The sequence below is a fragment of the Psammomys obesus genome, unplaced genomic scaffold (assembly GCF_907164565.1).
Source record: "Psammomys obesus unplaced genomic scaffold, mPsaObe1.curated_primary_1811, whole genome shotgun sequence".
NCBI lineage: Eukaryota > Metazoa > Chordata > Mammalia > Rodentia > Muridae > Psammomys > Psammomys obesus.
This window is the reverse complement of record NW_026585504.1, coordinates 23050976-23076683: the sequence shown is the minus strand read 5'-3', so window position 1 is coordinate 23076683 and position 25708 is coordinate 23050976. Positions and strand designations below refer to the sequence as shown.

General features: G+C 39.5%; 1 protein-coding gene and 1 pseudogene across 1 annotated transcript; both read right to left on the bottom strand.

The window, feature by feature from the left end:
• On the bottom strand, positions 1–939 carry LOC129674000 (olfactory receptor 4F3/4F16/4F29-like). Its single transcript, XM_055603876.1, has one exon. It carries the CDS (start codon positions 937–939, stop codon positions 1–3), a length of 939 nt encoding a protein of 312 aa, XP_055459851.1.
• A 161-nt stretch (positions 940–1100) lies between these two features.
• LOC129672979 (PRELI domain-containing protein 1, mitochondrial-like) overlaps positions 1101–25708 on the bottom strand; it is a 28322-nt pseudogene continuing 3714 nt past the window's right edge.

Below are 25708 nucleotides of genomic sequence, written 5' to 3'. Positions count from 1 at the left end.
TTAAAACAGCTTCTGGGAACTCAGCATTTGGCTGAGTATCCTCTTCATTGCTACCTTCATCTCTTTGTTCCTAAAAGTATAGATTACAGGGTTCAGAAATGGGGTGATTATCACATCAAAAATGGCAAGAAATTTATCTACAGGCACTGTGAGAAAAGGCCATGAATACACAAAGATGCATGGACCAAAAAATAATACTACCACTGTGATATGAGCTGACAATGTAGAGAGAGCCTTCAATGAGCCTCCAGAAGAATGCTGCCAAACAGTGACCAGGATAAAGGCATAGGAGATCATCAAGATGAAAAATGTTCCTAGAGAGATGAAGCCGCTGTTGGCAGTGACCATGAGATCCAGCCTGTATGTCACTGTGCAGGCAAGCTTAATAAACCGAGGAAGATCACAGTAAAAGCTGTCCACTTCACTGTGGCCACAGAACTGTAGGTTTGTGACAAACACAATTTGGATCAGTGAATGTGTGATTCCGATAGTCCAGGTCAAAACTAAGAATAAAATGCATGTCCTTCGGTTCATGATGGTCAAGTAGTGAAGGGGCTTACAGATAGCGATGTAACGGTCATAGGCCATGACTATGAGCAGCACCATCTCTGTCCCTCCAGTAACATGAATGAAGAACATCTGAGCAATGCAGCCTTGAAGAGAGATGACTTTTCTCTCCTTCAAAAGATCAGAAATCATCTTGGGAACTGTAACGGAGGAAACCCACATGTCAATAAAGGAGAGGTTGGCTAGCAGGAAGTACATGGGAGAGTGCAAATGGGGATCAGAGATCACTGTGAGTACAACTAAGAAATTTCCTAAAATGCCTGCCAAATAGAACACAGAGAATACAAGGAAGAGGACAAGGCATATCTCCAAAGAACTGCCAAATCCCATCAGCACAATCTCAGACACCAATGAATGATTTTCTTTCCCCATAGTCTCAGTTGTTACTGGCTCCAGATTTTCCTGAAAGAAGAGGAGAATAAGAATGCAGAATTACTTCATTGATCAATCAGGGTGTCATCAGAGCCACACAACCTCTAGGAAATAAAAACTGAGGGAGTTATGGTATGTTGATCTCACACTAACATGGCAGCTCATTCAGCAATCTTTAACTTCATAGGCTTTAATGCTGCATCTTGAAATCTGCAACACAGGCAGAAAAGAAGAGAGGGCCAGTGTAAAGTTGAGCAAACACGAACAAGCCAGAACTCAAAAGCAAATTCTAGAGTCTACAAGGACAACCAGAAGAGTGTTTAGATCTTAATACCAGAGCATATGAAGACTCAAATTTGTAGCATAGGTGTCCATGGAAGAAAGAAACAAACTGAAAACATTCATTAGCAGAAATGTCCTCTGTATAATTTCTTGTAGGTGGTCATCTATGATCGGTCTTGATGTGGCCCAGACTAGCTCCTGGTTTAAAATACCTATGGTGTATGATAAAATATTTCCATCTAATGAAAAGTCTGTTTTCATTAACTCATAATCACAGGTCTACTTTTACAATGTGAAGTCAAGAAGAAATAATAAAATATATTTCATATGCCAACCTTTCAAATATTTGGAAATATCTTTCATATCTAACCAATTTCACCTTTCACTTTCTTTAAAACTCCATCACCTAACATTGGACTTGTCTACTTAGGATTCTGATTATATTCATCTTTTGTTATTTGTTTTGTTGTGTTGTTTGGTTTTGATTTAAAAAAAAAAAAAAGAGGTCTCACTGTAGTCCATACTGACCAAAAACTCTCTACACAGTCCAGACTTACCTCAAACTCAAGACACTCCTGCTTAATACCTGAGTGCATGTGATTACTGACATGAGTGATCATGCTCAGCTTTATTATAGTTTTCTTGAAGAATCAGTTTTAAAGTATGCTAAAACAAGAGAACATAGCCCAGTAAATCAACTAAGCACGGCTCACAGAGACCCAAGCGGCAAGCACAGGGCCTACATGGTCTGCACCAGGTCTTCTGCATATGTCATGGCTGTTAGCTTGGTGTTTTGTGGGACTCCTAACAGTGGAAGCAGGTGTATCTGTAACTCTATTTTCTGCTCCTAGGACTCTTTGCCTCCTATTGGGTTTTGTCCAGCTATGATATGATGATGACCTTTGCCTTGTCTTGTTGTACCTTGTTTTGTCATGTTTGATTATCGGCTTTTGGAGGCCTGCTCTTTTCTGAAGAGGAAATGGAGGGAGGGATGAAACTGGGGGAGAAAGGAAGTAGGAACTGGAAGAAGTGGAAAGAGGAGACACTCTGGTTGAGATGTATCTATTTCCAATTAAAAAATAAAGTATGATAAAACAAAACTAGCAGATACTATAACTATATTGATTTTTAATTATGAACATGGTACTCATTTGATGAAAAATTTACTTTAGCTTTGGAGTATAATCCCATAATTAATAATTACAAAAGAAATTAACACATGATTAATAGATGCTACAAAATAAAAAAAATAGATGTTTATTTAAATTTAAATGAAATACATGTATGTTCACCGCTAATTCCTAATAGATATATTCAAGAATCTAAAGGACTGAAGTGAGTACTAAGGCATGAGAATAAGAATATTTAGCCCTTATATTTATGATTCTAAAAACAAACCTTAGGGTATCAACACAATTTCATAGAATAATATCCAAACACACAAATACTTATCAAAAGCAAGACTCCATTGAAGACTTCTGGAAACAGTAGTTATTTCCTTCTTAAATGATTTGGTAAGCAGAAATAAAAATTTTAAAGATCACTCAGGTCAAAACTCATTGGAGGTTGAAGCTCTGTTAGATGACTGTAGATCCTGTAAAGAATTCTATTACCATGCTAAGGTAAACAACCTTAATTAAACTCAGTGCAATGCTAAAAATAATGGAAACAAACAACAATAGGACAAAAGGAGAACTGTTACAGAAAAGAAAGGTTCAGTAGGCACAGGGATGATCAGAAGATGTAATGGTAAGTGAACATGACCAAAATATATTATGTACTTGTATGAAATTGTCCAAGAAAATTTTTTCATTTATTTTTTTTATTTATTACAATTAATACACTTTGTTTCCCAGCTGTAGCACCCTCCTTTATTCTCACCCAATCCCCCCTCCCTCCCTCTTCTCCTCCTATGTCCCACTCCCAATCCACTGGTAGGGGAGGTCCTCCTCCTGATAGGCTAGGGTCAGATAAAAGGCAGGGGAGATACCTCCAGAAGATCTTTTATTGTAAAGGATTGTTTTCTGTACACCTACAGAAGCTAAGCAAGAAGAAGAACCCTGAGGAAAATGCTCAGTCCTCATTCAGAAAGGCAAATGGGATAGACAGTGGAAGAGGGAGAAAACAGGGAATAGGACAGGAGCCTACCACAGAGGGCCTCTGAAAGACTCTACCCAGCAGGGTATTAAAGAAGATGCTGAGACTCATAGCCAAACTTAGGGCAGAGTGCCAGGAATCTTATATAAGAAAGGGGAGAAAGAAAGACCTAGAGGGGAGAGGAGCTCCACATGGAAACCAACAGAACCAAAAAATCTGGGCCCAGGCATCTTTTCTGAGACTGATACTGCAACCAAGGACCATGCATGGAGATAATCTAGAACTCCTACACAGATGTAGCCCATGGCAGCTCAATGTCCAAGTGTGTTCCCTAGTAAGGGAAACAGGGACTGTCTCTGACATGAACTCAGTGGCTGGCTCTTTCATCACCTCCCCCTGAGGGTGGGGCAGCCTTACCACTCCAGGAGGAGGACAATGCAGCCAATCCTGATAAGACCTGATAGACTAGGGTTAGATGGAAGGGGAGGAGGACCTCCTGTATCAGTGGACTAGGGGAGGAACATAGAGGGAGAAGAGGGAAGGAGGATGAGACTGGGAAGAGATGAGGGAGGGGGCTACAGCCAGGATATGAAGTGAACATATTGTAATACATAATAAATATTAAAAAAAAAAAAACAAAGAAAAAAGATAGGGTTTCTTTTTGTAGCCTTAGACTGTCCTGGAACTATTTTTGTAGATTAGGCTGGCCTCAAACTCAGAGATCCACTTGCCTTTCAAGTGCTGGGATTAAAGAAGTGAGCCATCATCACCCAACTAACACAATATTCTTAATCCTAGAAGAGAGAAGGATAAAAATACAAGAGCATGACGGCTTTCTGAGGTGCTGAAAATACTATTCTGTAGTCTAGTTGATAAATGTAATGAGTTCATTTTCTTGGGTGTATTTATTTTTATCTTATGTGTATGAGCCTTTTTGCTTGCATGTAGTGTACATATATGCAGTAGCCATGGAGACCAGAAGAGGGCACCAGATCCTCTGGAATTGGCATTACAGGTAGTTGTGAGTTGCCATGTGGGTGCTGGAACTCAAACCTGGATCCTCTGGAACCCATTTTATTGTCCTTAATAAGTACTGGCACTGGTTTTGGGTTTTTTTTTTTTGGGGAGGTGGCAAAGAATATATACCACACATTTTTAAATAATAGTAAGAGAGAGAGTAATAAGTGTAGACATTCTAGAGAAAGGAAACATGAAAAGATATAGAAGTAAGATTCAGTAAGTAGTTCAGAATCAAAATTACTTTCTGGACTTTATTGTAATGTTGTGTAGAAGGAAGACAAGACATAAAAATGTAAGTGATTTTGAAAGGGTTAGACTAACTTTGTAACCTGTATGTCTTCTAAAGCCTATAGTTTTGAGTTTTAGGTTCAGGTTAAGCTTAAGCCTCTTAGTACCTTTCCAGAGAATGGAAAAATGTGACCCTATCTATGAGGACAGATAGAAAAAAAAGGCAAGCAAGCAATGACCTTCACTCAGCAAAAAGAAAAACTCCTGTCTTTGAGATAGCATTTCTTAGCAACAAACCTAGACTTCTTCTGAGTAGCTTTTGACCTCCAGCCAAAAGTCTGTAGCCCCTAATCTTCAAGGATGAGCTAACCACCCCCACCTTCAATTGCAGCTGCATCCACACTTGGCAGGACTGGCCAAGCTTGAGCACCTAAGACTAACGAATTATCTTACTTTATAGCTTCCTCGTCCAATCCTAGATTGCCAAGACTGCAACTTCAAATCTCCCGCAATTTTTCTTTTAAAAACCTAAAGGCCTTTGTCTCCCGGTGCCACTCTTTGCTGACCGGCAGGGGTGACCCCATTGTGCAATGGTTAATAAACCTCTTGCTTTTGCAACGAGTCTTGGTCTGGGGGAGTTTCTGGGAAGGGTGCGATCTTGAACTCCTGAGCTGTGAGACCCCAGGTCTTACAATTTCAGAGTGCTCCAAAAGCTGAGTTAAAAAATATGAAAGTCTCCCAAGTAGAGGAGAAGTTATTTGGAGTTTTGTTTACTAGGTTGCTTTGTTGGTTGGGTGGGTGGTTGGATGGGTGGGAGGTTTGGGTGGGTAATTTTTGTTTTGGTTTGGTTTTTTTGAGACAAGGTCCTACTGTGTAACCTTGGCTAGCCTGGAACTTACTATGTAGACCAGTCTGGCCTTGCACTCAGAGATTCCCCTACCTCTGAGTGCTAGAATTAAAGGTCTTGCCTCCTTGCTCAGCTTACTTGAAGTTTTTAGGTTGGTGCAGAGGGGCCTTTACCTTAAGTATTGCAGCATTTTAAGAGGAAGGTAAGATAAAAGGAGAATTTAGATCTCATCTGTATAAAACCAATTGATGAAGCTAAATTATTTATCTAGAGAAAAGAGGGAAATGTTCAAGACTGAGAGCCTAGAAAAGGAAACAAAAGGAGTGATAAAGGCAGAAAAATTGCATCAAAGAACAGGAGCTCTCAGAGTCCCAGATTTCAAGGTATGAAATTACTTTATGAAAATGGAAGGTATGTCATTCACAGAGAAGTAAAAAATAATAGCTGAATTTGTGGGCCCTGGAGACCAGACTCCTCCCGATCTGCTGGCCTGCCAAAGCCTGCCGGCAATAGTGGCAAGGTCTGCCCACAGGGCTCTGTGTTCCACTTCTCCAATTCACCCCACATTCCAGTTCCTGTGCCTGCTCCATTTGCCAGGACCCACCCGATTCTTGGCCCTGAAGACCAGCAGGAATCAGGAAGCAACAGAAAAGAACAGATCAGGTATAAACAGGAAAACCAGAGGACAGCAGCCATCTGAGACTGCCAGCTCTACCTACAACCCCAGAGAACTACTACCATCAGAGACCACAAAGCCAGCACAAAAACACCAACAACAAAACCCAGAAAAAAAAAACCCAGGGCCATATGACACCACCAAAACCTAGCTATTCCTACCACAGCAAGCTCTAAGGACACTATCACACTGGAAGCACAAGAAAATGATCTTAAATCTGAGGTTATGAAAATGATAGAGGCCTTAAAAATAAAAAATAATGAATCCCTCAAAGAAAGGCAGGAACATGCAATCAAACAGATGAAGGAATTGAATAAACCCCTTAAAGAAATACAGGAAACCACAATCAAACAGGAGAAGGAAATGAATAAGACCTAAAAATGGAAATAGAAACAATAAGAACAACACAATCTGAGGCAATTCTGGAGATGGAAAACCGAGGGAAGAGGGCAGGAACTGCAGATGAATACATCATCAACAGAATACAAGAGATAGAAGAGAGAATATCAGGTATAGAAAATACGATTGAAGAAATCGATATCAGTCAAAGAAAATGTTAAATCTAAAAAGTTCCTAACACAAAACATCTGAGAAATATGGAACACTATGAAAACACCAAACCAAGGAATAGAAGAACACTCCAAGCTCCAAGGTCCAAAAAATTTTTTTCATAAAATCACAGAAAACTTCCCAATCTAAAGAAAGAGATGCCTATAAACATACAAGAAGCTTATAGAACACCACATAGACTGGACCAGAAAAAATCTTTCCATCATATAATAATCAAAACACTAAATGTTTAGCACAAAGAAAGAATAGTAAAAGCCGCAAGGGAAAAAGACCAAGTCACATACAAAGGCAAACCTATCAGAATTAAACCTTACTGTTCACCAGAAACTATAAAAGCAAGAAAGACCCAAACAGATATATTACACACACTGGAAGACCACAGAAGTGAGCCCCACGTGTTATGCCCAGCAAAAATTTTAACTACCACAAATGGATAGAACAGATGCTGAGACTCATAGCCAAGCTTTGTGAAGAATACAGGGAATCTTATGAAAGAAGGGAGAGATGAAAGACCTGGAAGGGACAGGAGCTCCACAAAGAGAGCAACAGAACCAAAAAATCTGGGCACAGGGGTCTTTTCTGAGACTGATACTCCAACCAAGGACCATGCTTAGAGATAACCAGAAAACATGCACAGATGTAGTCCATGGCAGCTTAGTCTCTAAATTGGTTCCCTAGTAAGGGGAACAGGGACTGTCTCTGACATAAACTCAGTGGCTGGCTCTTTGATCATCTCCCCTGGAAGGGGGCAGCCTTACCTGACCACAGAAGAAGACAATGCAGCCAGTCCTGATGAAACCTGATAGGCTGGGGTCAGATGGAAAGGGAGGAGGACCTCCCCTACCAGTAGACTGGGGAAGGGGCATGAGAGGAGAAGAGGAAGGGAGAATGGTATTAGGAGGGAATGAGGGAGAGGGCTACAGCTGGGATACAAAGTGAATAAATTATAATAAATACAATTTTTAAATATTATTTAAAATGTTATATATACCTTCTGTTGCAACAAAAAGCACACTGGGATAGTAACCGGTGGATTTGAACTGCCTGGTCACAGAAGGTCAGTCTTCTAGCACCTCCAGTGTCAATAATTTTAGGTTTTCAACCAGATATATAAAATTTTCTGTTGCTTGCTGTCTTTTGTTTCCTTTGATCATGTCAGTATAAAATAAAGGAAGGATAAATCTAAACACCAAGTAAAAGGCCACTAGGTATATTCTATTTGGGACATTAGAGAGAAAAGAAAGACAAAATTTTCAATTATTTATTTGGAATCTGGTTGGGATTGAGAGGACATAGAGAGCCAGGTAAGGTCCAAAAATTAAAACTGTGGAACAACCCAGGAGACTAGAGGTGGCAAAAGATACACAGGAAGGATCAGCTATCCAAGGTGGGAAACAAGAGGGCCCTGAGAAATCCAGTGTAGCCCCAGTTGTTTCTGCTCCCCAGCCCGCTGTCCAGCACGTTAATATCCTGAAAACCCTTGTTAGATCTCTTTACTGCTCAGATCATTCCCAAATGGCTGACTATTCCCCCTAGGCTAAAGGAAAATCAAGCTGCCTGGGGCCCTCCAGTCATCAGCCCCATGTAAGTAGTTCACAATTACCTTCAGCAAAAGCTCAAAACTGCCTTTTCCCTTTTTCATTAAAACTTCTGCCTCCTCCTAAAATATTTATCTCACCTCTTCTGAAATATTGGATAATTGTCAGAGCCAGATGAAGCTGTATAAAGCCTTCTCAATTCTCCTAGCTAGAAAAAATATACATATATACATACATATACAAATGTATTTTGTGTAATATATATATATATACCTTTTCCCCTCCCATAATTCTTTTTGATGTCTTTTATTTGTGCTATGTAGAGTTTATTGTGTGTAAAATATTTCCTATATTTCCAAGCACTAGAAAATGGCTTTCCTGAATAGTTCATCTGTGCTTTCATCCACAGATCACAGGATATATAGCTAGGTAGAATTGGGAGTTCTAGAAAGTTAATATGTATTTGCTAAATTAATTCAAATTCATTCCTTCTCGATATTGAATGATTGTTTCAAATCAGATAATTATGAGTGATGAAGATAAAGGAGACATATAAAAAAAACAGTAATAGGGGATAACTCAGCTGGAAGAATGTTTGCTTAGCATGCACAAGGCCCTGGCCCTGAATCTGCTATTCACTAAACCAGATCTGGTGGCGTATATCTGTAATCCTAGAAGCTGGAAGCAAAGACAGGAAGTTGAGAAATCCAAGGTCATCCTGGGCTTCGTAAAAAATTCAAGTGTCTGATCTACATGAAGCTGTCTTTTTTATTTATTATTATTATTATCATTTATTACAATTTATTACAACTGTATCCCAGCTGTGGCCCCCTCCTTTATCCCCTTCTTCCCTTTTCTTCCCTTATGCCCCTCCCCTAGTCCACTGATGGGGAGGTCTTCCTCCCCTTCTGTCTGACCCTAGCCTATCAGGTCTCATCAGGACTGGCTGCATTTTTTTCCTCTATGGACTGGCAAGGCTGCACACACACACTCACCGCCCCCCCCCCGGGGAGAGGTGATCAGATAGCCTGCCACTTCATGCCAGAGAAAGCCCCTGCTTTCCTTATTAGGGACCCCACTTGGAGACTATGGGCTACATCTGAACCAAGGTTTTAGGTCCTATCCATTCATGATCATTGGTTGGGGTATCATTCTCTTCAGGGCCCCCAGGGCTCAGTTTTTTGTTGTTGTTGTTTTGTTTTATTTTGTTTTGTTTTGTTTTGTTTTGTTGGCACTGTTGGTCTCTTTTTGGAGCTCCGACCCCCTCCAGGTTTTTCTATCATCCCCCTCTTTCATAAAATTTCATGTATTCTTCAAGGATAGGGGAAGCTGAGAAAGAGAACAAGAAGGGAGAAAACCATACTGATAAAAGGAAAAGTGTAAAAAAGAAGACAAAAACCCTCGTGTTCTGAGAGTGAAGATTAACATTTGCAGATACAAAAATACAGAGGGGGGAAAAAAGTATTTAAATTCATTTGTAATTTTACAATTTGAATGGGCTCTACCCACACACCCAGCAGAAGTCTCTAAAAGGAAAAGCTATTCACACAAAGACATGCCATGAGTTTTCATTCTCAGAGAGCATTTGAACGAAACCCTGGTGGGTAGGAATTGACAGGCCATTAATTCAGACTTCAGACGGCCGGTTTTTCCATTCCTCTTCCAATGCACCACTTTCCTGAAGAGCACCCCTCCTCTTGGTAGCCTTCTCTCTGGCTCTCCCTATGCACTCAGACTACAACCCTCTGTTTCTTGCTCCCAGACCAAGCCCAAGCTCCAGAAGGAAACCATGAATGTTCACCATCCAGCGCAGAAGTGGGAACACAGTAGAGGCTGTAGTAGTCCTCACTAAATGAGTCATAAATACGTAAAATCATCCAAACTGGAAATTAAAGCTCTTAAAATGTTTCTGAAACACAGGGGTCCAATCAAGAAAGTTGGAGGAAATACAACATTTTACATGAGTAAATGTTCTGATTTGTTCTCTTCATTCCTTTTTTTGTAACTGGTTAATTTCTGCTTCTTTAGGGCACACTGCCTGATTCGTGTCCTTTTGTTTGGTCTACAAAGTTGTCTTCTGTAACCAAGAACAAATCAAATCTAGAAGTTTACTGCCAAACTACTCTGAATCCACAGCAAATCCAAAGATCTAAAACTATGTGTTCTCCTGTGTGCTCCTAACTCATGGCCTAATTCTCCTAATCTTAAATACCAGCCTTTGGTCTCAACAGAATATTTTCAACTACCATCCTCAACTGTCCCCATACCTCTTCTACTCTACTCAGTGATTTCAAACTGCAGTGTTAATTATCAGAAAATCTTGATTGTGGGCCAGCAGGATGGCTCAGCAGGTTAAGTAAGATACTTGCCACCAAGCAGAATTACTTGAGTTTTACGCCCAGGACCGACATGATAGAAGCAGAAAAACAACTCTTGCAGGTTGTCCTCTGATGTCTACATGTACACACACACACACACACACACACACATATACATACGTATGTGTATATACAATTGCACATAAATAAACCATTTTTTTCAAACAGAGAAAATCCTGTTCACTGAAATGTAGCCCATCTTCTCACTCACCTGTTTTCTAGCAGGCTGGAAATGACCTAATCTCCAGAAGGCTTACACCTGCCTTGTGGCTCTGTTTGACATGACTCAAAGGCAGAAAACATACAGCTGTTTAGTAATACAGTCGTCAGCAGAAAGAAAATGCTGACAAATAAAAAATAAGAAAAGAAAGGCCAGTGTGGCTTCAAGCCATGCAGAATGCCTCTTAGACCTATTTTCTCATGGCTACATCAGAGAAAGTAGATAATAGGTCACCTAGGGGAAGAGATTGTCCCTCATGAATACACAAGCCTTACTGGGTTGTTTTCTACCTTGGGGCTTATGGCAAAATGAAGTCCTAAGATTCATTAAAATACTTTTCTTTTTTTTTTTTCAGTAGACTTTCTTTTAGTATGATTATTATTAATTACACTTTATTCACTTTGTATCCCCTCATAAGCCCCTCGCTCCTCCCCTCCCAATCCCACCCTTTCTCCCCCTTCTTCACGCATGCCCCTCCCCAAGTCCACTGATAGGGGAGGTCCTTTTCTCCTTCCTTCTGATCTTAATCTATCAGATCACATGAGGAGTGGCTGCATTGTCATCTTCTGTGGCCTGATAAGACTGCTCCCCCCTCAGGGGGAGGTGATCAAAGAGCAGGCCAATCAGATTATGTCAGAGGCAGTCCCTCTTCCCATTACTATGTAACCCACTTGGACACTGAACTGCCATGGGCTACATCTGTGCAGGGGTTCTAGGTTATCTCCATGAATAGTCCTTGGTTAGAGTATGAGTCTCTGGGAAGTTCCCTGTGTTCAAATTTTCTGGTTCTGTTGCTCTCCTGGTGTGGTTTCTGTCCTCTCCAGATCTTACTATTTCCCACTTCTTACATAAGATTCCATGCACTCTGCCCAACAGTTGGCCATAAGTCTCAGCGTCTGCTTTGATAGTCTGCAGGGCAGAGCTTTGGAGGCCCTCTGTGGCAGGTTCCTAGACTGTTTCCTGTTTTCTTCTTCTTCTGATGTCCAACCTCTTTGCCTTTCAGGATGGGGATTGAGCGTTTTAGTCAGGGTCCTCTCTCTTGATTAGTTTCTTTAGATGTAAAGTTTTTAGTAGGTTTATGTCTACATGTAGAAAAATGAAAATAGATCCATACTTATCACCCTGCACAAAACTAAAGTCCCGCCTTCCTGAAAGGCAAAGAGGATGGACATCAGAAGAAAAAGAAAATAGGAAACAACCTCGGAACCTGCTACAGAGGGCCTCTGAAAGCCAGAAGAAAACAGGAAACAACCTTGGAACTTGCCACAGAGGGCCTCTGAAAGCTTCTGCAGTATAGACCATCAAAGCAGATGCTGAGCCTGATGGCCAACTGATGGGCAGAGTGAATGGAATTCTATGTAAGAAGTGGGAAATAGTAAGAGCTGGAGGGAACGGGAACTCCACAAGCAGAGCAACAGAACAAGATAATTTGAACACAGGGTACTTCCCAGAGACTCATACTCCAACCAAGGACTATTCATGGAGATGACCTGGAACCCCTGCACAGGTGTAGCCCATGGCAGTTCAGTGTCCAAGTGGGTTACATAGTAATGGGAAGAGGGACTGCCTCTGACATAATCTGGTTGGCCTGCTCATTGATCACTTCCCCCTGAGGGGGGAGCAGTCTTATCAGGCCACAGTAGAGGACAATGCAGCCACTTTTGATGAGAACTGATAGACTAAGATCAGAAAGGAGAGGAGAACCTCCCCTATCAGTGGACTTGGGGAGTGGCATGCATGCAGAAAGGGGAGGGAGGGTGGGATCGGGAGGGGAGGAGGGAAGGGCTTATGGGGGGATACAAAATGAATAAAGTGTAATTAATAAAAAATTTAAAAAAAGAAAAAAAAAACTAAAGTCCAAGTGGATCAAAGACTTCAACATAAAACCAGACACATTAATTCGGTTAGAAAAAAAATTGGGGAATACCCTTGAATTCATTGGCACAGGGGACAACTTCCTGAACAGAACACCAACAGCACAGGCTCTAAAAGCAACAATCAATAAATGGGACCTCATGAAACTGAAAAGCTTCTGTAAATCAAAGGACACTATCATCAAAACAAAACGAATGCCTACAGATTGGGAAAGAATCTTCACCAACCCTTTATCTGACAGAGGACTCATATCCAGTATATATAAAGAACCAAAGAAGCTGAAAACCAGCAAACCAAGTAATCCACTTAAAAAATGGGGAACAGAGCTAAACAGAGAATTCTCTGTAGAGGAATATCGAATGGCAGAGAAACACTTAAAGAAATGTTCAACCTCATTAGCCATCAGGGAAATGCAAATCAAAACAACCCTGAGATTTCACCTTACACCCATCAGAATGGCCAAGATGAAAAACTCAAGGGACAACACATGCTGGAGAGGTTGTGGAGAAAGGGGAACCTTCCTCCACTGCTGGTAGGAATGTAAACTTGTACAACCACTCTGGAAATCAATTTGGCGCTTTCTCAGACAACTAGGAATAGCGCTTCCTCAAGATCCAGCCATACCACTCTTAGGCATATATCCAAAAGAGGCTCAAGTACACAATAAGGACATTTGCTCAGCCCTGTTTGTAGCAGCTTTATTTGTAATAGCCAGAAGCTGGAAACAGCCCAGATACCCCTCAACTGAAGAATGGATGCAGAAATTGTGGTACATCCACAACGGAGTATTAGTCAGCAATGAAAAATAAGGAAATCATGAAATTTGCAGGTAAATGGTGGGACCTAGAAAGGATCATCCTGAGTGAGCTGTCCCAGAAGCAGAGAGACACACACGGTAATATACTCACTCATATAGACATATAACATTAAAATACTTTTCAACTACTTTGTTTTCTTTTTTAGTCGGGATTTTACTAAGTAGCTTAGATGTGCCTCAAATGTAATCTTCTTGCTTTGGCTTTAAGTGCTGAAGTCACAAACCTTTACACCCAGCTTCTAGTTATTTTTTGAGTGAAATCATCTTAACACCCATATGCATACAAGACAGACACAGAAATGCCTACTTAATATTTATTTTCTAGATACATATACTTAGGGAAGCCAAAAACAAGAATAGGCAAATACAACAAAAGTCCAAGAAAAAGTGCCACCAAAATGTAAACCTTTTGTTCTTGGTTTTATCTTTAATGTGCCTGTTACTGTAACCTTTTTCATCAATCGTCTTGCCTCTGTGTAAAAGAAATATCATTCTACCAAATAAATATCTATCAACTGTATATCTATTTATTTGTTTGTTTAATTGGTTGTGGGACACAAGGTTTCTCTATGTAACTTCCAAGGCTATCCTGGAACTCTCTTTGTAAACAAGGCTGGCCTTGAACTCACAGAGATGCTCCATGAGTTGGCTGCCTCTGCCTCCCAAATGTGGGGTTTAAAGGTCATTATGTCCAGCTCCAAATAAATCTTTGTAATCATTTCACGGACTGTGGGTTTCCAGTTGTATATCTAGCTTTCTTGACAAAATATTGCTTATTAAATATTTGTGGGTGGTTCAGCAAGGTATTAAATTTTAAAAGTGACAGAATTATGGATTCTCCAACACTAATGACAACTCTAATACTCTAAACTCTGTTACACAAGATGCTTATATAAAAGAGAAAGAACAGGGAAAGGAAGAACAGGCCATTGACACCTCCTCACAGAATTCAGTATGTAGATAAAAAGCAATGCCCAAAAGCTATTTACAGATTCAATGCAATCCCAAGTAAAATCACCTTCTTATGCTTCACAATTTAAAAAAAAAAAAAAAAAACCTATGCTAACATGTATGTGGAACCACAAGAGACCCCAGCTAGCCAAAACAATCCCAAGCAAAAACAACAAAGTTGAAGGGCTTACTAGTGTGGGTCTCAAGATACATTCCAGAGACATTATGATAAAAACAAATACTAAACAGACAGGTGACACAAAAACAGACATGTGAACCAAAGGAACAAAATGAAAGGCCCAAACATGAGTACACGTAACTTCGTCCATTTAATTTGACAAAGATGCCAAAAGCATCTTTAACAAATGGTTCTGGGAAAACTGAAAGTCCACATGCAGAATGAAATTAGTCCTGTATCTATCACCTTATACAAAATTTAACTGCAAATAGATCAAAGACCTAACCATGAAAGTAAAACTTCTAGAAGAAAATACAGGTATCAACCTACATGACACATGGTTTCATTTGCCCAAGAATTAAAGCCAACAATTAACAAATGGGACTTCATAAACTGAAAAGCTTCTAACCAGATAAAGAAACAACCAGGTAAAAGGGAAGCCCACAAAATGAAATACATCTGACAGAGGATTAATATTCAGAATATACAAAAAAAATAGACCCAGAAAAACAAACAACCCATTGGAAAAAAAAATGAGCCTGGGACCAGAACTGAGAGTTGTCAAAAGAAGAAAACAATATGGCAAAGAAATATCTCAAAAAAAAAAAATCTTCATTCCTAGTAGCTAGGAAAATGCAAATCAAAACAACTCTAAAATTTCAGCCAGGCATGGTGAAATTTAATCCCAACCCTCAAGGAGGCAGAGGGAGGCAAATCTATTTTTGTTCAAGGCTAGCCTGGTCTACAAAGAGAGTCCAGGACAGCCAAGGATACATAGAGAAACCCTGTCTCAAAAAGCCAAGCCAAACCAAAAAAAAAAAGAGAGAGCTCTGAGATTTCTTCTTACCCTGGTCAGAATGGTAAAGATGAGTAAAACAACCAGCAGCAAATGCTTGAGGGGGTTGGAGCAAAGAGAACCCTCACTCACTGTTGGTGGGATTGCAAACTGGGGCAGCCACTATGGAAACCAGTGTAGAGAATTCTCCATCTACCATATGACCCAGTTATACCACCCCTTGGCATGTGCCCAAAGATTTCAGCATCCTTTTCCATGGATACTTGCTCACACATGCCCATTGTTGCTTTATTCACAATAGCTAAGAAATGGATATAGCCTACATGTCCTCCAACTGACAAATGTATAACGAAACTGTCGTACTGATCCACTATGGAATACTATTCCTCTGTAAAGAAAAACAAAATCATGAACTCTGCAGGCAAATGAATGGAACTGGAAAAGATCATATTGAATGAGGTAACCCAGACAAACATCTTTCATTGGAGGCTCTTGGCTCTGACTCTTCAGATGTGAGTACATATCCTGGAGTAACTACATTAACCAGGAAAGTAAAAAGGAACCATCGCCAGGGTGAGAGTTTGGGGAAACAATAGAGAGGGGAATAGCAAGGTAAAAATTATCTGATTGAGGAAATAGGATGAAGGCTCTAATTAGTGAGGGGGAGAGAGATACAGAAAGAGGAAGGAAGGTATGATAACAGTAAGGATGTCTATAACATTGTAAGGAATCATTGTTAACTATCTACCCAGAAAATATCTTTAATACACATAAGTCTCTATATATGTGTATAGTTTAAGTGAAAATTTCCCATCAACACTAACAATGCTCCTTTGAAAAACCAAAGACTATCTAATAAAATCTCAACGCCAAGAGAAGCCTTCTTTTGGGTTGTTGGTCAGGGTTGTCCAAGACACTCCTAATATTACAGGCTACTGCTATTACTGTTGGTTGCTCCCCAGAGGTGGAAGGCAAGTCCCTATTGCTGGAGACACCATGCACTTCAGACATTGGGCCCAGAGGAGCTGGAACTGGCCTCAGCCTCCTTGTTGAGGACGAGTTTTCTGTGCAGTTTTTATACTGAAGCAAATATTGAGCTACATTTGAATTTCACATTGTTAGCAAAACAATTACCTGAGCACACACATCAAACAGACATTAATTCTCCATCCTTATCATCTTCCTCATCTTTCTCATCTTCTGGTTCCTTCTTCTTTGAACTTGTTGGAGTACCAGGCCCTTCTTTTCTATTTCTTTTTCACTTGTGGCATGGTATATAGAAATATCCAGCCAAAGATTGGGCAGAGCTAAGGGAGCCTTGTGGAAGAGTTGGAGGAAGGATGGAAGGACACAGAGGGGACAGGAGCTTCACAAGACCAGCAGAGCCAATTAACCTGGGCCCAGAGTGTCTGCAGAGACGGAAGCAACAGCCAAGGATCATGCATGAACTGGATCTAGGCCCCCTACATGTATATAGACATTGGGCAACCTGTTCTTCTTGTGGGTTCCCTAGTAAGGGGAGTGGGTGCTGTCTCTGACATGGACTCTTGTTGCATGCTTTCAATCACTTCCCCCTGGCTGGGCTGCCATGCCAGGACACCATGAAGAGGATGTGCTCAGTGCAGATTCGACATTAAGTGCTGGTTAGTGAGGCCCCCTTTTCTGAGTATAGTGGGGAGGGGGAAGAGGGAGAGAGGGTGGGACTAGGAGAAGAGGAGGATGGGGACTACAACTGAACAACTAAATAAATAAAGTTAAAAGTTTAAAAAAAAAACAGAAAAAAAGGAAATAAATATTTTTTCCATACTTCTCCTTTACTTAAATTTTCTTCTGCTCCTGTAAAGGTTTAGTTTTGGTTGACTGTTCAGAACACATCTTTTTGGTTTTGGTTTTTTGGTTTTCAATCTCTCTAATGGACAGACCTGTATCTTTTTATCTTTGGTAATGTTTAGAGCATCAGGAAGAGGGCAGATAATGGGATAACTCTGAGGTCTTTTTTCTTTCGTTTCTTATCACCTCTTGGGGGGACATAATTCTTCTCCCAATCATAATGAGCTTTGTCACTTTGGGCTATATCCTCAAGCTTCAACTTCTCTTTTGCAGACATGGTCTTCCATCTCGCAGAGCATTTCTTTGAGAACTCATCAAAATTGACCAAGGAGTCACTGTATTTCAGTCTGTGCTCTTCCAAGCAAGTCTGCAGGAAAACTACATATGGGAACATTTCCCCCATTTGCTTGTGGGAGCCTCTTTTGTCAACGCTGATAAAGCAGCATCTACCTACTGGCACATGCTCTTCCATCGAGCCAAACCAAGACCTTTCCTTCCCAGGCTCCATAGAGAAGTGGTTTTGTATCCCAATTTTAAATTGTGTCATTTGTTATTATGATTCCTTGATTTTGTTTAGTTCTTTGTGTATTATGAATATTAATCCTTTAGTAGATGTATACTTGGCAAAGTTTCTATCCTTTCTCTTCATTCAGCTGATTGTTTTCTTAGCTATGCAGAAGCTTTTTAGTTTTATGAGCTTACTCTCAACTGCTGGCTTTGCTTCCTGTGTAAATGGAGCCCTCTTCGGAAAGCCCTTCCCTATGCCTCCATTTCTTTCTTCAGAGATTTAATCCTTTCATTGTAGAGTTCTTTCACCTCCTTGATTAGATTTACTTCTAATTACTTTGTTTTCCGAAGGTAATGTGAATGGCAAACATAAATGGGAGTATTTCAATGATCTCTTGCTCTATGTGTGATTTTGTTGTGTAGAAAGGCTACTGGTTTTTGTAAGTAAATTTTGTGCCCTGCCATTTTCTTGAAAGTGTTGTTTCTCAAACTTTTCGGATAAAATTTTTGAGTTCTCTAATGCATAATACCAAGTTATTTGAAAAGAGGATAATTCTGCTTTTTTTTTAATTTGTGACTTTTTGTTTTCTTCTCTTGTCTTACTGTTCTAGCCAGTGCTTCAAGTACTAAATTAAACATGAGTAAAGACAGTGAACAGCTCTGTCTTATTCCTGATTTTAATAGGACTGCTTCAAGTTTTTCTCCATTTAGAATAATATTGGCTGTAGATATTTTTTTGTGTGTAGCCTTTACAATTTTGAGAAATGTTTTTCCAGTCCTACTCTCTTTAATGAAGAGAGTACTTTTATAATGAAGGTGTGCTAGATTCTGTGAGGGACCTTTTCTGTAAGTATTGAGGGGATCATGTGACATTTATCTTCAAGTTCATTTATGTAATGTACTTCATTTATTGACTGATGCATGCTGAAACACCAGTACACTTCAGGGATTAGGAAATTGGTGGTTGATGATCTTTTCTACAGATATATGCCTGTACCTAGTTCACAGATTTTTATGAGAATTTTTGCAACTATGCTCATCAGGGATATTGGCCTGTCATTTTCTTTTTTGTTGTTATTGTGTCTTATCCTAGCTTTGATACTAAAGAAATACTAGCTTTGTAAAGGATTTTGGAAATTTTCCGTTTCTATTTTTTAAGTAATTTAAGAAACAATGTTCATAGGACTTTTTTTTAAAGTAAAATTCTGCTGTGAATCTATATGGCACTTTGTTTTGTTGTTGTTGCTTATTTGTCAGAAGTTACTATTTCTATCTCCTTCTTTGTTACAGGTATGTTTAAGTTGTTGCTATCTCCTTGGTTCAACTTTATTGGCTTAGATAAATTGAGAAATTCATCCATTTCTTTTAGGTTTTCTAACATAATAGAATATACATTTGTATGGTACTCTCTTAAAATATTCTGGATTTCTTTGGTGTCTGTTGTAATGTTTCCTGGTTCATCTCTGATTCTGATTTGGGTCCTCCCCTTCTTTCTTTTAGTTAATTCATCCAAGGATCTGTTCATCTCATTTATCTTCTCAAAGGATAAGACCTTAGATCCAGACTGATTCTGTAGTCTGTTTTATTTGTTTCTATTTCATTAATTTTTGTTCTTTTTGCCTACAGAGTTTGAGTTTGATTTGTCCTTATTCCAAATTCTTGAGTTGCATCACTAAGTCATTTATTCATGCTCTTTATGATTTTTTTCAATGTAAGCACTTAGGACTATAAATTTTCTTCTTAGGACTGCTTTAATGTGCCCCAAAGATTTTGTTGTGTTGTAGTCTCACTTTCATTTAATTCCAGGAATACCTTTCTTTCTTTCTTTCTTTCTTTCTTTCTTTCTTTCTTTCTTTCTTTCTTGTTTTTGTTTTTGTTTGAGACACGGTTTCTCTGTGTGGCCTTGGCTGTCCTTGGACTCACTTTGTTGACCAAGCTAGCTTCAAACTAACAAAAATATGCCTGCCTCAGCCTCCCAGAGTGCTGGAAATACATGCGTGCAGCACCATTAAATAGGGCTCTTGTTAAACAGAAAAATCCTGTCTTGGAAAACCAATTTAAAATGTGTGTGTGTGTGTGTGTGTGTATGTGTGAGATATATACATATATATATATATATATATATATATATATATATATATATATATATATATGACTTGACATCCTTCTCCACAGGTAACTGCTCAGCCATGTTCATTGTCACTATAGCTAAGAAATGAAAGCAACCTAAATGTCACTGAACTGATGAGTGGATAATGAAAACATGGGACATATACAGAAGAAAATTCTAGTCATATGTAAAAAAAAAAAAAAGTGAAATCATAAAACTTGCAGCTAAACAGACCATACAGGAAAATATACTAAGTGAGGGAAGCCAGACACAGAAAAACAAATGCCTTGTGCTCTCTCATATTTGTGGATCTTAACTTCAAATATTTTGAGTGTATAACCTAAAATAACTGCAAAAATCCAGAAAAATATGAAGGAACCATGGAAGGGGTTCTCTGTGGGAGACATAGTAGGACACAGGTGTTATGAAATGGGAAAATGGCGGCACTTTAACGGGCAAAGGAGAGGAAGGGGAGAAATTAAAAAAAAATCATCAGGATTACTTGAAAAGGCCATAAGGAAACATTTGCTTTAAAATATATATATAACGTATAAGTTTGTGCAAACATATATGTAGCTTAGTTTAAGTTATATCATTTAAGATGATAATAGACTATGAGCCATTGACTATCTAACAGAAGTCCCAGTACAAACAGAAACAAACAAAACTAGTGCTGGGCATGAGACCCTTCAAGTTGTTGTTTAGAGACGTCCAAGAAACTCCAGGTGTTTGTTGCCCTAGTTTGCCTCACAGAACTTGAAGGTAACACTCTAGTGCTGAAGATCCCACACACTTCAGACTTGGAGTACTTGGAGGAATTGGGCTGGAAATCACCAGGAAGCCTCCTCCCTGAGGACTAGTCCTCAAGCATCTGAAGATGCTATGTGAGTCAGTGAGGGAGAAAAGCTGTTATGTCACTACATAACGTGTGACATTTATAAATCACAATAACCAGCATGGCAAGATAGACCCAGATGTGTAACAGTGGCACTTAGATCTTAGAAGTAGCCAACAGTCATCTACTCAAAATGAAAGCCCATTCAGTAGTAGGAAACTGATGCTGGCACTGTAAACCTAGTCAGCTACCCAGGGCTGGTGAGGTCATGGGCCCTAGAAGAGAACCTACTGTTGCCATTTTTCTAAACAAGCATTAATTCCCAACTGCACTGTTAATACCTGTCCTTATATCCAAAGATAAGTGTTACTCGGCTTGTCAAAGAAGTTTCTTTTTGCAGGAGACAGAGACCATTATAGAAAGCCACAACTTGTCAAAATGCAAAGAATGACACACTATGGGTTGCCCATGCCCAATTGATATATCTACAACACAACTCCTACACCTAAGACTCAGGAAACATCACAGATAAAAGAATTAAAAATTGTAAAAGGCGAAAGATTTATACGATCTGAAGAGAAACCAGAGTATCATTTATTTATTTACATATCATTTTTGTATCATTTACCAACTGGAACTATGACTAAAGTATTCATTTCCTCATCTTCTCCTGGGATATCAGGATTCCAATATGGGACACAAAACTTGTATTAGCTTTTCAAAGGAGTTTAAAACCAGACTAAATCACTCATCTCTCGATCTCTACTAACAGATTGACTACCTAAAATTTGAATATATGTCTAATAAAACTTATTTTTCAAATGACAATGCCAAAAGCCATCATATATACATATGTTACCCTTGAGAAAATGTGACATTTTTCTTTACACCAGTTGGTGTTGGCTAGAAATAATCTGAAAAGTTTTGACTACTTTAAACAATAAAATTTTAAATTTAAAAAAAAATTATAAAAGCCAGAGTGTCAAGATGTTTGCTATGAAATAATGTCTTCTATATATGCTAGCCAGCAATAAACATGACATCTTAAGAATATAGTTAAGACCTGAACAATGGCAATACTAGTTGACACCCCAGGGCATATGTCATAAGACTCTACTCCTAGATGAATAGCTATGGACAAATTAATGATGACCAAGAGAGGAAGAATCATTCCTCTCTAAGGATGAGCCACCAGATAAGTTATCCAATCCCAAGTTGCCATCTCTAAACACATACACATATGAGCAACTCTAAATAGACATAGTTGGTTTTTATTTTTATTTTTATTTATTTTATTTACTTTAATTTATTTTTATTCACTTTATACCCCGGTTGTAGCCCCATCCCACCTAGCCTCCCAGTCCCACCTTTCCTCCTTCCCCCTCCTCCCTCCCCTATTCCTCAGAAAAGGGGAGTTCCCCTTCTCATCTACCCCAGCTGATCAAGTCGAACCAAGACTGGACTAAGCATGTCCTCTTCCCCTGTAACCAGGCAAGGCAATCCCCCTGGGGGAAATGATCAAAATACTGACAGGAAAGTCCATGTCAAATTCAGTCTCTGCCTTTCTTACTTGAGGACCCACATGAAGCCTAAGATGCTGATCAGCTACATGTTGTAGGCAGATCCAGGTCCAGTCCATGCATGGTGTTTGGTTGATGCGTCAGCATCAGCAAGCCTCTCTGAGTCCTGGTTAGTAGGCTCTGTTGGTCTTCTTGAGAAGCTCCTGTCATCTCCAGGTCCTTTTCTTTTCCTCCCACTTTTCCACAAGACTCCCTATACATCCCCCAATGTTTGGCTGTGAGTCTCAGCAGCTATTCTGAGGCATTGCTGTCTGATAGGGTCCTGACTGCAGGCTTAGGAAATTGCGATATATGAAGAAGGAGGAAGGACATAGGAAGAGTTGGTTGTAAGAGAGTTGAGTGGAAATGATGTAAATATAATATTCATGTATGAAATTCTCAAGGATAAAAGTAAAACAAATGTTGAAAAACAAGGAAACTTTTCCTGAGAAAGTCATTTAAGCTGAGGCCAGACTCGGATACTCAAAGATGAGGAAGAATATTTAAATAAGAGCTATGAATAAAGAGATAGAAATTATAAGAAAAGGATTCTAAGAATATTGAAAATGAGAGGGAAAATGAAGTGAATAAAAAGTGTTCAAATGGTGCTGGTCAAACTGGATAGCTGCATCCAAAATAATGAAAATAGATCCATATTTATCAGCCTAGCTCAATTCAAAATGCATCAAGGATCTCAACATAAGAGCAGATGTCCTGAATCTGATAAAAAGAGAAAGTGGAGATAGGCTTGAACTAATTGGCAAAGGAAAGAACTTTCTGAGTTTAACACTGATACCACAGGCATTAGAGGAACATTTAATAAGTGGGACCTCCTGAAGTTAAAAAGCTTGTGTACGGCAAAGGACATGATTATTACAGCAAAGTAGCACCCTTCAAAATAGAAATATATCTTTACCACTTATACATCTGATAGAGAGTTAGTATCCAGAATACAGAAAGAACAACGAAAAAAAAAAACTGAACATCAAGAAAACAAATAACCCAATTAAAAAACAGTGTACAGATCTAACTAGAGAGTTCTCCAAATGCTAAACACGCATGTCTGATAAACACTTAAACATCCTTAGCTTCAGGGAAATGAAAATTAAAACTACTTTGAGATTTCATCCTAAAACAAATGACAGCACAAGATGGCAAGGAGGTAGGGAAAGGAGAACACTTTGTTACTGGTGGGATTGCAAACTTATGCCTCCATTACGGAAATCAGTGTAGGGTTCCCCAGGAAGCTGAGAATAGATCTATCTCAATATCCACCTATACCACCCTTGGGCATATACCCAAAGGACTCTACATCTTACTCCAGAAATACTTGTTCATTTATATTCATTGCTGTTCTACTTATAATAGCCAGAAATTGGAAACATTCTAGATATCCATCATCTGATGAATGGGTAATGAAAATGTGAATAAATTCATATTCTATCTTGGAGGCAGAGAGACTAGGTACCTAGTAAATGACTAGGGGTAAGAAATAATCTCCCAAAGAAGTAAAAGCAGAATGTAGTATTACAGAGAGGTAAAGAGGAAGCTAGAACACGAGGATTAACTAAAGAGTAGATGGATAAGAAGGAATAAAGAACACAGGCCATTAAAAAAAAATATGTAGAAACCTACTACTGTAAAAGATTCCTAAAATATATACATATATTTAAAAATCTAAATGGAGTCACCATGTAATAGGGAAGAGAATTTTCCAACTAGATATTTTATGGCTCCAAATAAAACCTGCAGTATCAAGAATGCTACATCTTGTAGCATTTGATCGTTGGTCAAAGGGGTCCCATAACCACCATCCCCTGCAACAATTCGGGCTATTGCTAAGGCTACTGGTTGCTCTCTACAAACTGAATGTAAGCCCCTATTGCTGAAGACAACAATCATATACGCCATGGAACACAGAGCAGTCAAGCCGGCGCCTCATTAGGTGTTTTACCCCTATTGACTAATGCTCATGGTGCTGGGAGGTTCTCCACACTCCACTGAAGGAAAAGGGTGAAGGTGTTGTACACTCTACTGCAGGAGAAAGGTGGCGATCAATATCACTCAGCTGCAATCCCTACAACCTACCACAGAGACCTGCCTGCAAGGTACACTGACTCAACTATAGCACAAATGCTACAGCGGTAACCAACCACTTCTTCTCTTTGGATTTAAGGCCCACTCTGTGAGTTAGAACCCAGGCCTGACATTACTAGAGTGTCCAAGAACTTAGGACTATCTAGGTCATCAGTCTAAGGAAAAAAAAAAAAAGCTAATACTATTTTTCTGCTAAAATGACCTCTAATGATATACTGATTAGAGCCTCACTCAACCCTCACCAGAGAATTCTTTTATTGAAGCAGATGGGAATTAACACAGAGACCCACAACTGAACAATGTACAGAGAGTGAGAGACTTTGAATCTCTCATTTCTAAATGGTATGTATTCATCAAACCTCTTACCTCAGGGTTTACTTATCTATGAAGAGAAGGTCACAAGACTGTAAGAGCCAGAGGTGATGGATGACTCCAAGGAAACAGCGTCTCCCAGACAGGACAGGCTTGATGTACACATGAATTCATAGAGAATGTGGTAACGAGTGCACAAAAGACCTGCACAGGTGGAAGCTAAACAGGGTCCCAGCACTGACAAGCCAACACAGGAGCCTACCACTAACCAATGATGCCCAAAGAAAAATCTGTTTTCCATAATGGAGTGTCTCTGGGTATATCAACCATACTCCAGACCTCATGTGCAGGAGTACTTGACAAACACAAGTGAACTTCATCTCGTTTTGTATTGTTTTGTGGACTTTAGTTTGTTTTGTTTTGTTTCTGTATTTTTGTTTTGTTTTGTTTTTGGTCTTTTGCTTGCTTCTTTTTATTTTTGTTGCTGTGTTCTTATGGAGGTTTCAAGAAAGAGAGAGACAGAAAGAACATAAAGTCAGGTTGGTAGGGGTATGGGGAGGTTCTGGAAGGAGGTAGGAAAGGGGGAAAATATAGTACATGAAAAACTAGCCAGGGAATGGTGGTGCATGCCTTTGATCCTAGCATTCAGGTGGCAGAGGCAGGTGAATCTCTGAGTTCCAGCCCAGCCTAGTCTATAGAGTGAGTTCCAGGATAGCCAGAGCTACACAGAGAAACTATATCAGAAAACCAACAAGCAAAAAAAAAGGAAGAAGAAGAAGAGGAAGAAGATAATCTAGGTGTTACATAGAGAAAAAGTGCAAATATCTTAGCAAGGCAACCTGCAGGATAGTGGTGGTCCATAGCTTTAATCCCAGCACTGAGGAGGCAGAGGCAAGCAAATCTCTGTGTTGGAGGCCAGCCTGGTCTACAAAGCTAGTTCTAGAAAGCCAAGGCTACACAAAAGAAAAGAAAGAAGAGAGAGACAGAGAGAGAGAGAGAAAGGAAGGAAGGAAGGAAGGAAGGAAGGAAGGAAGGAAGGAAGGAAG

Coding starts and splice junctions, on each gene's coding strand:
- LOC129674000 (XM_055603876.1), bottom strand. CDS start 939: ATGGGGAAAGAAAATCATTCATTGGTGTCTGAGATTGTGCTGATGGGA.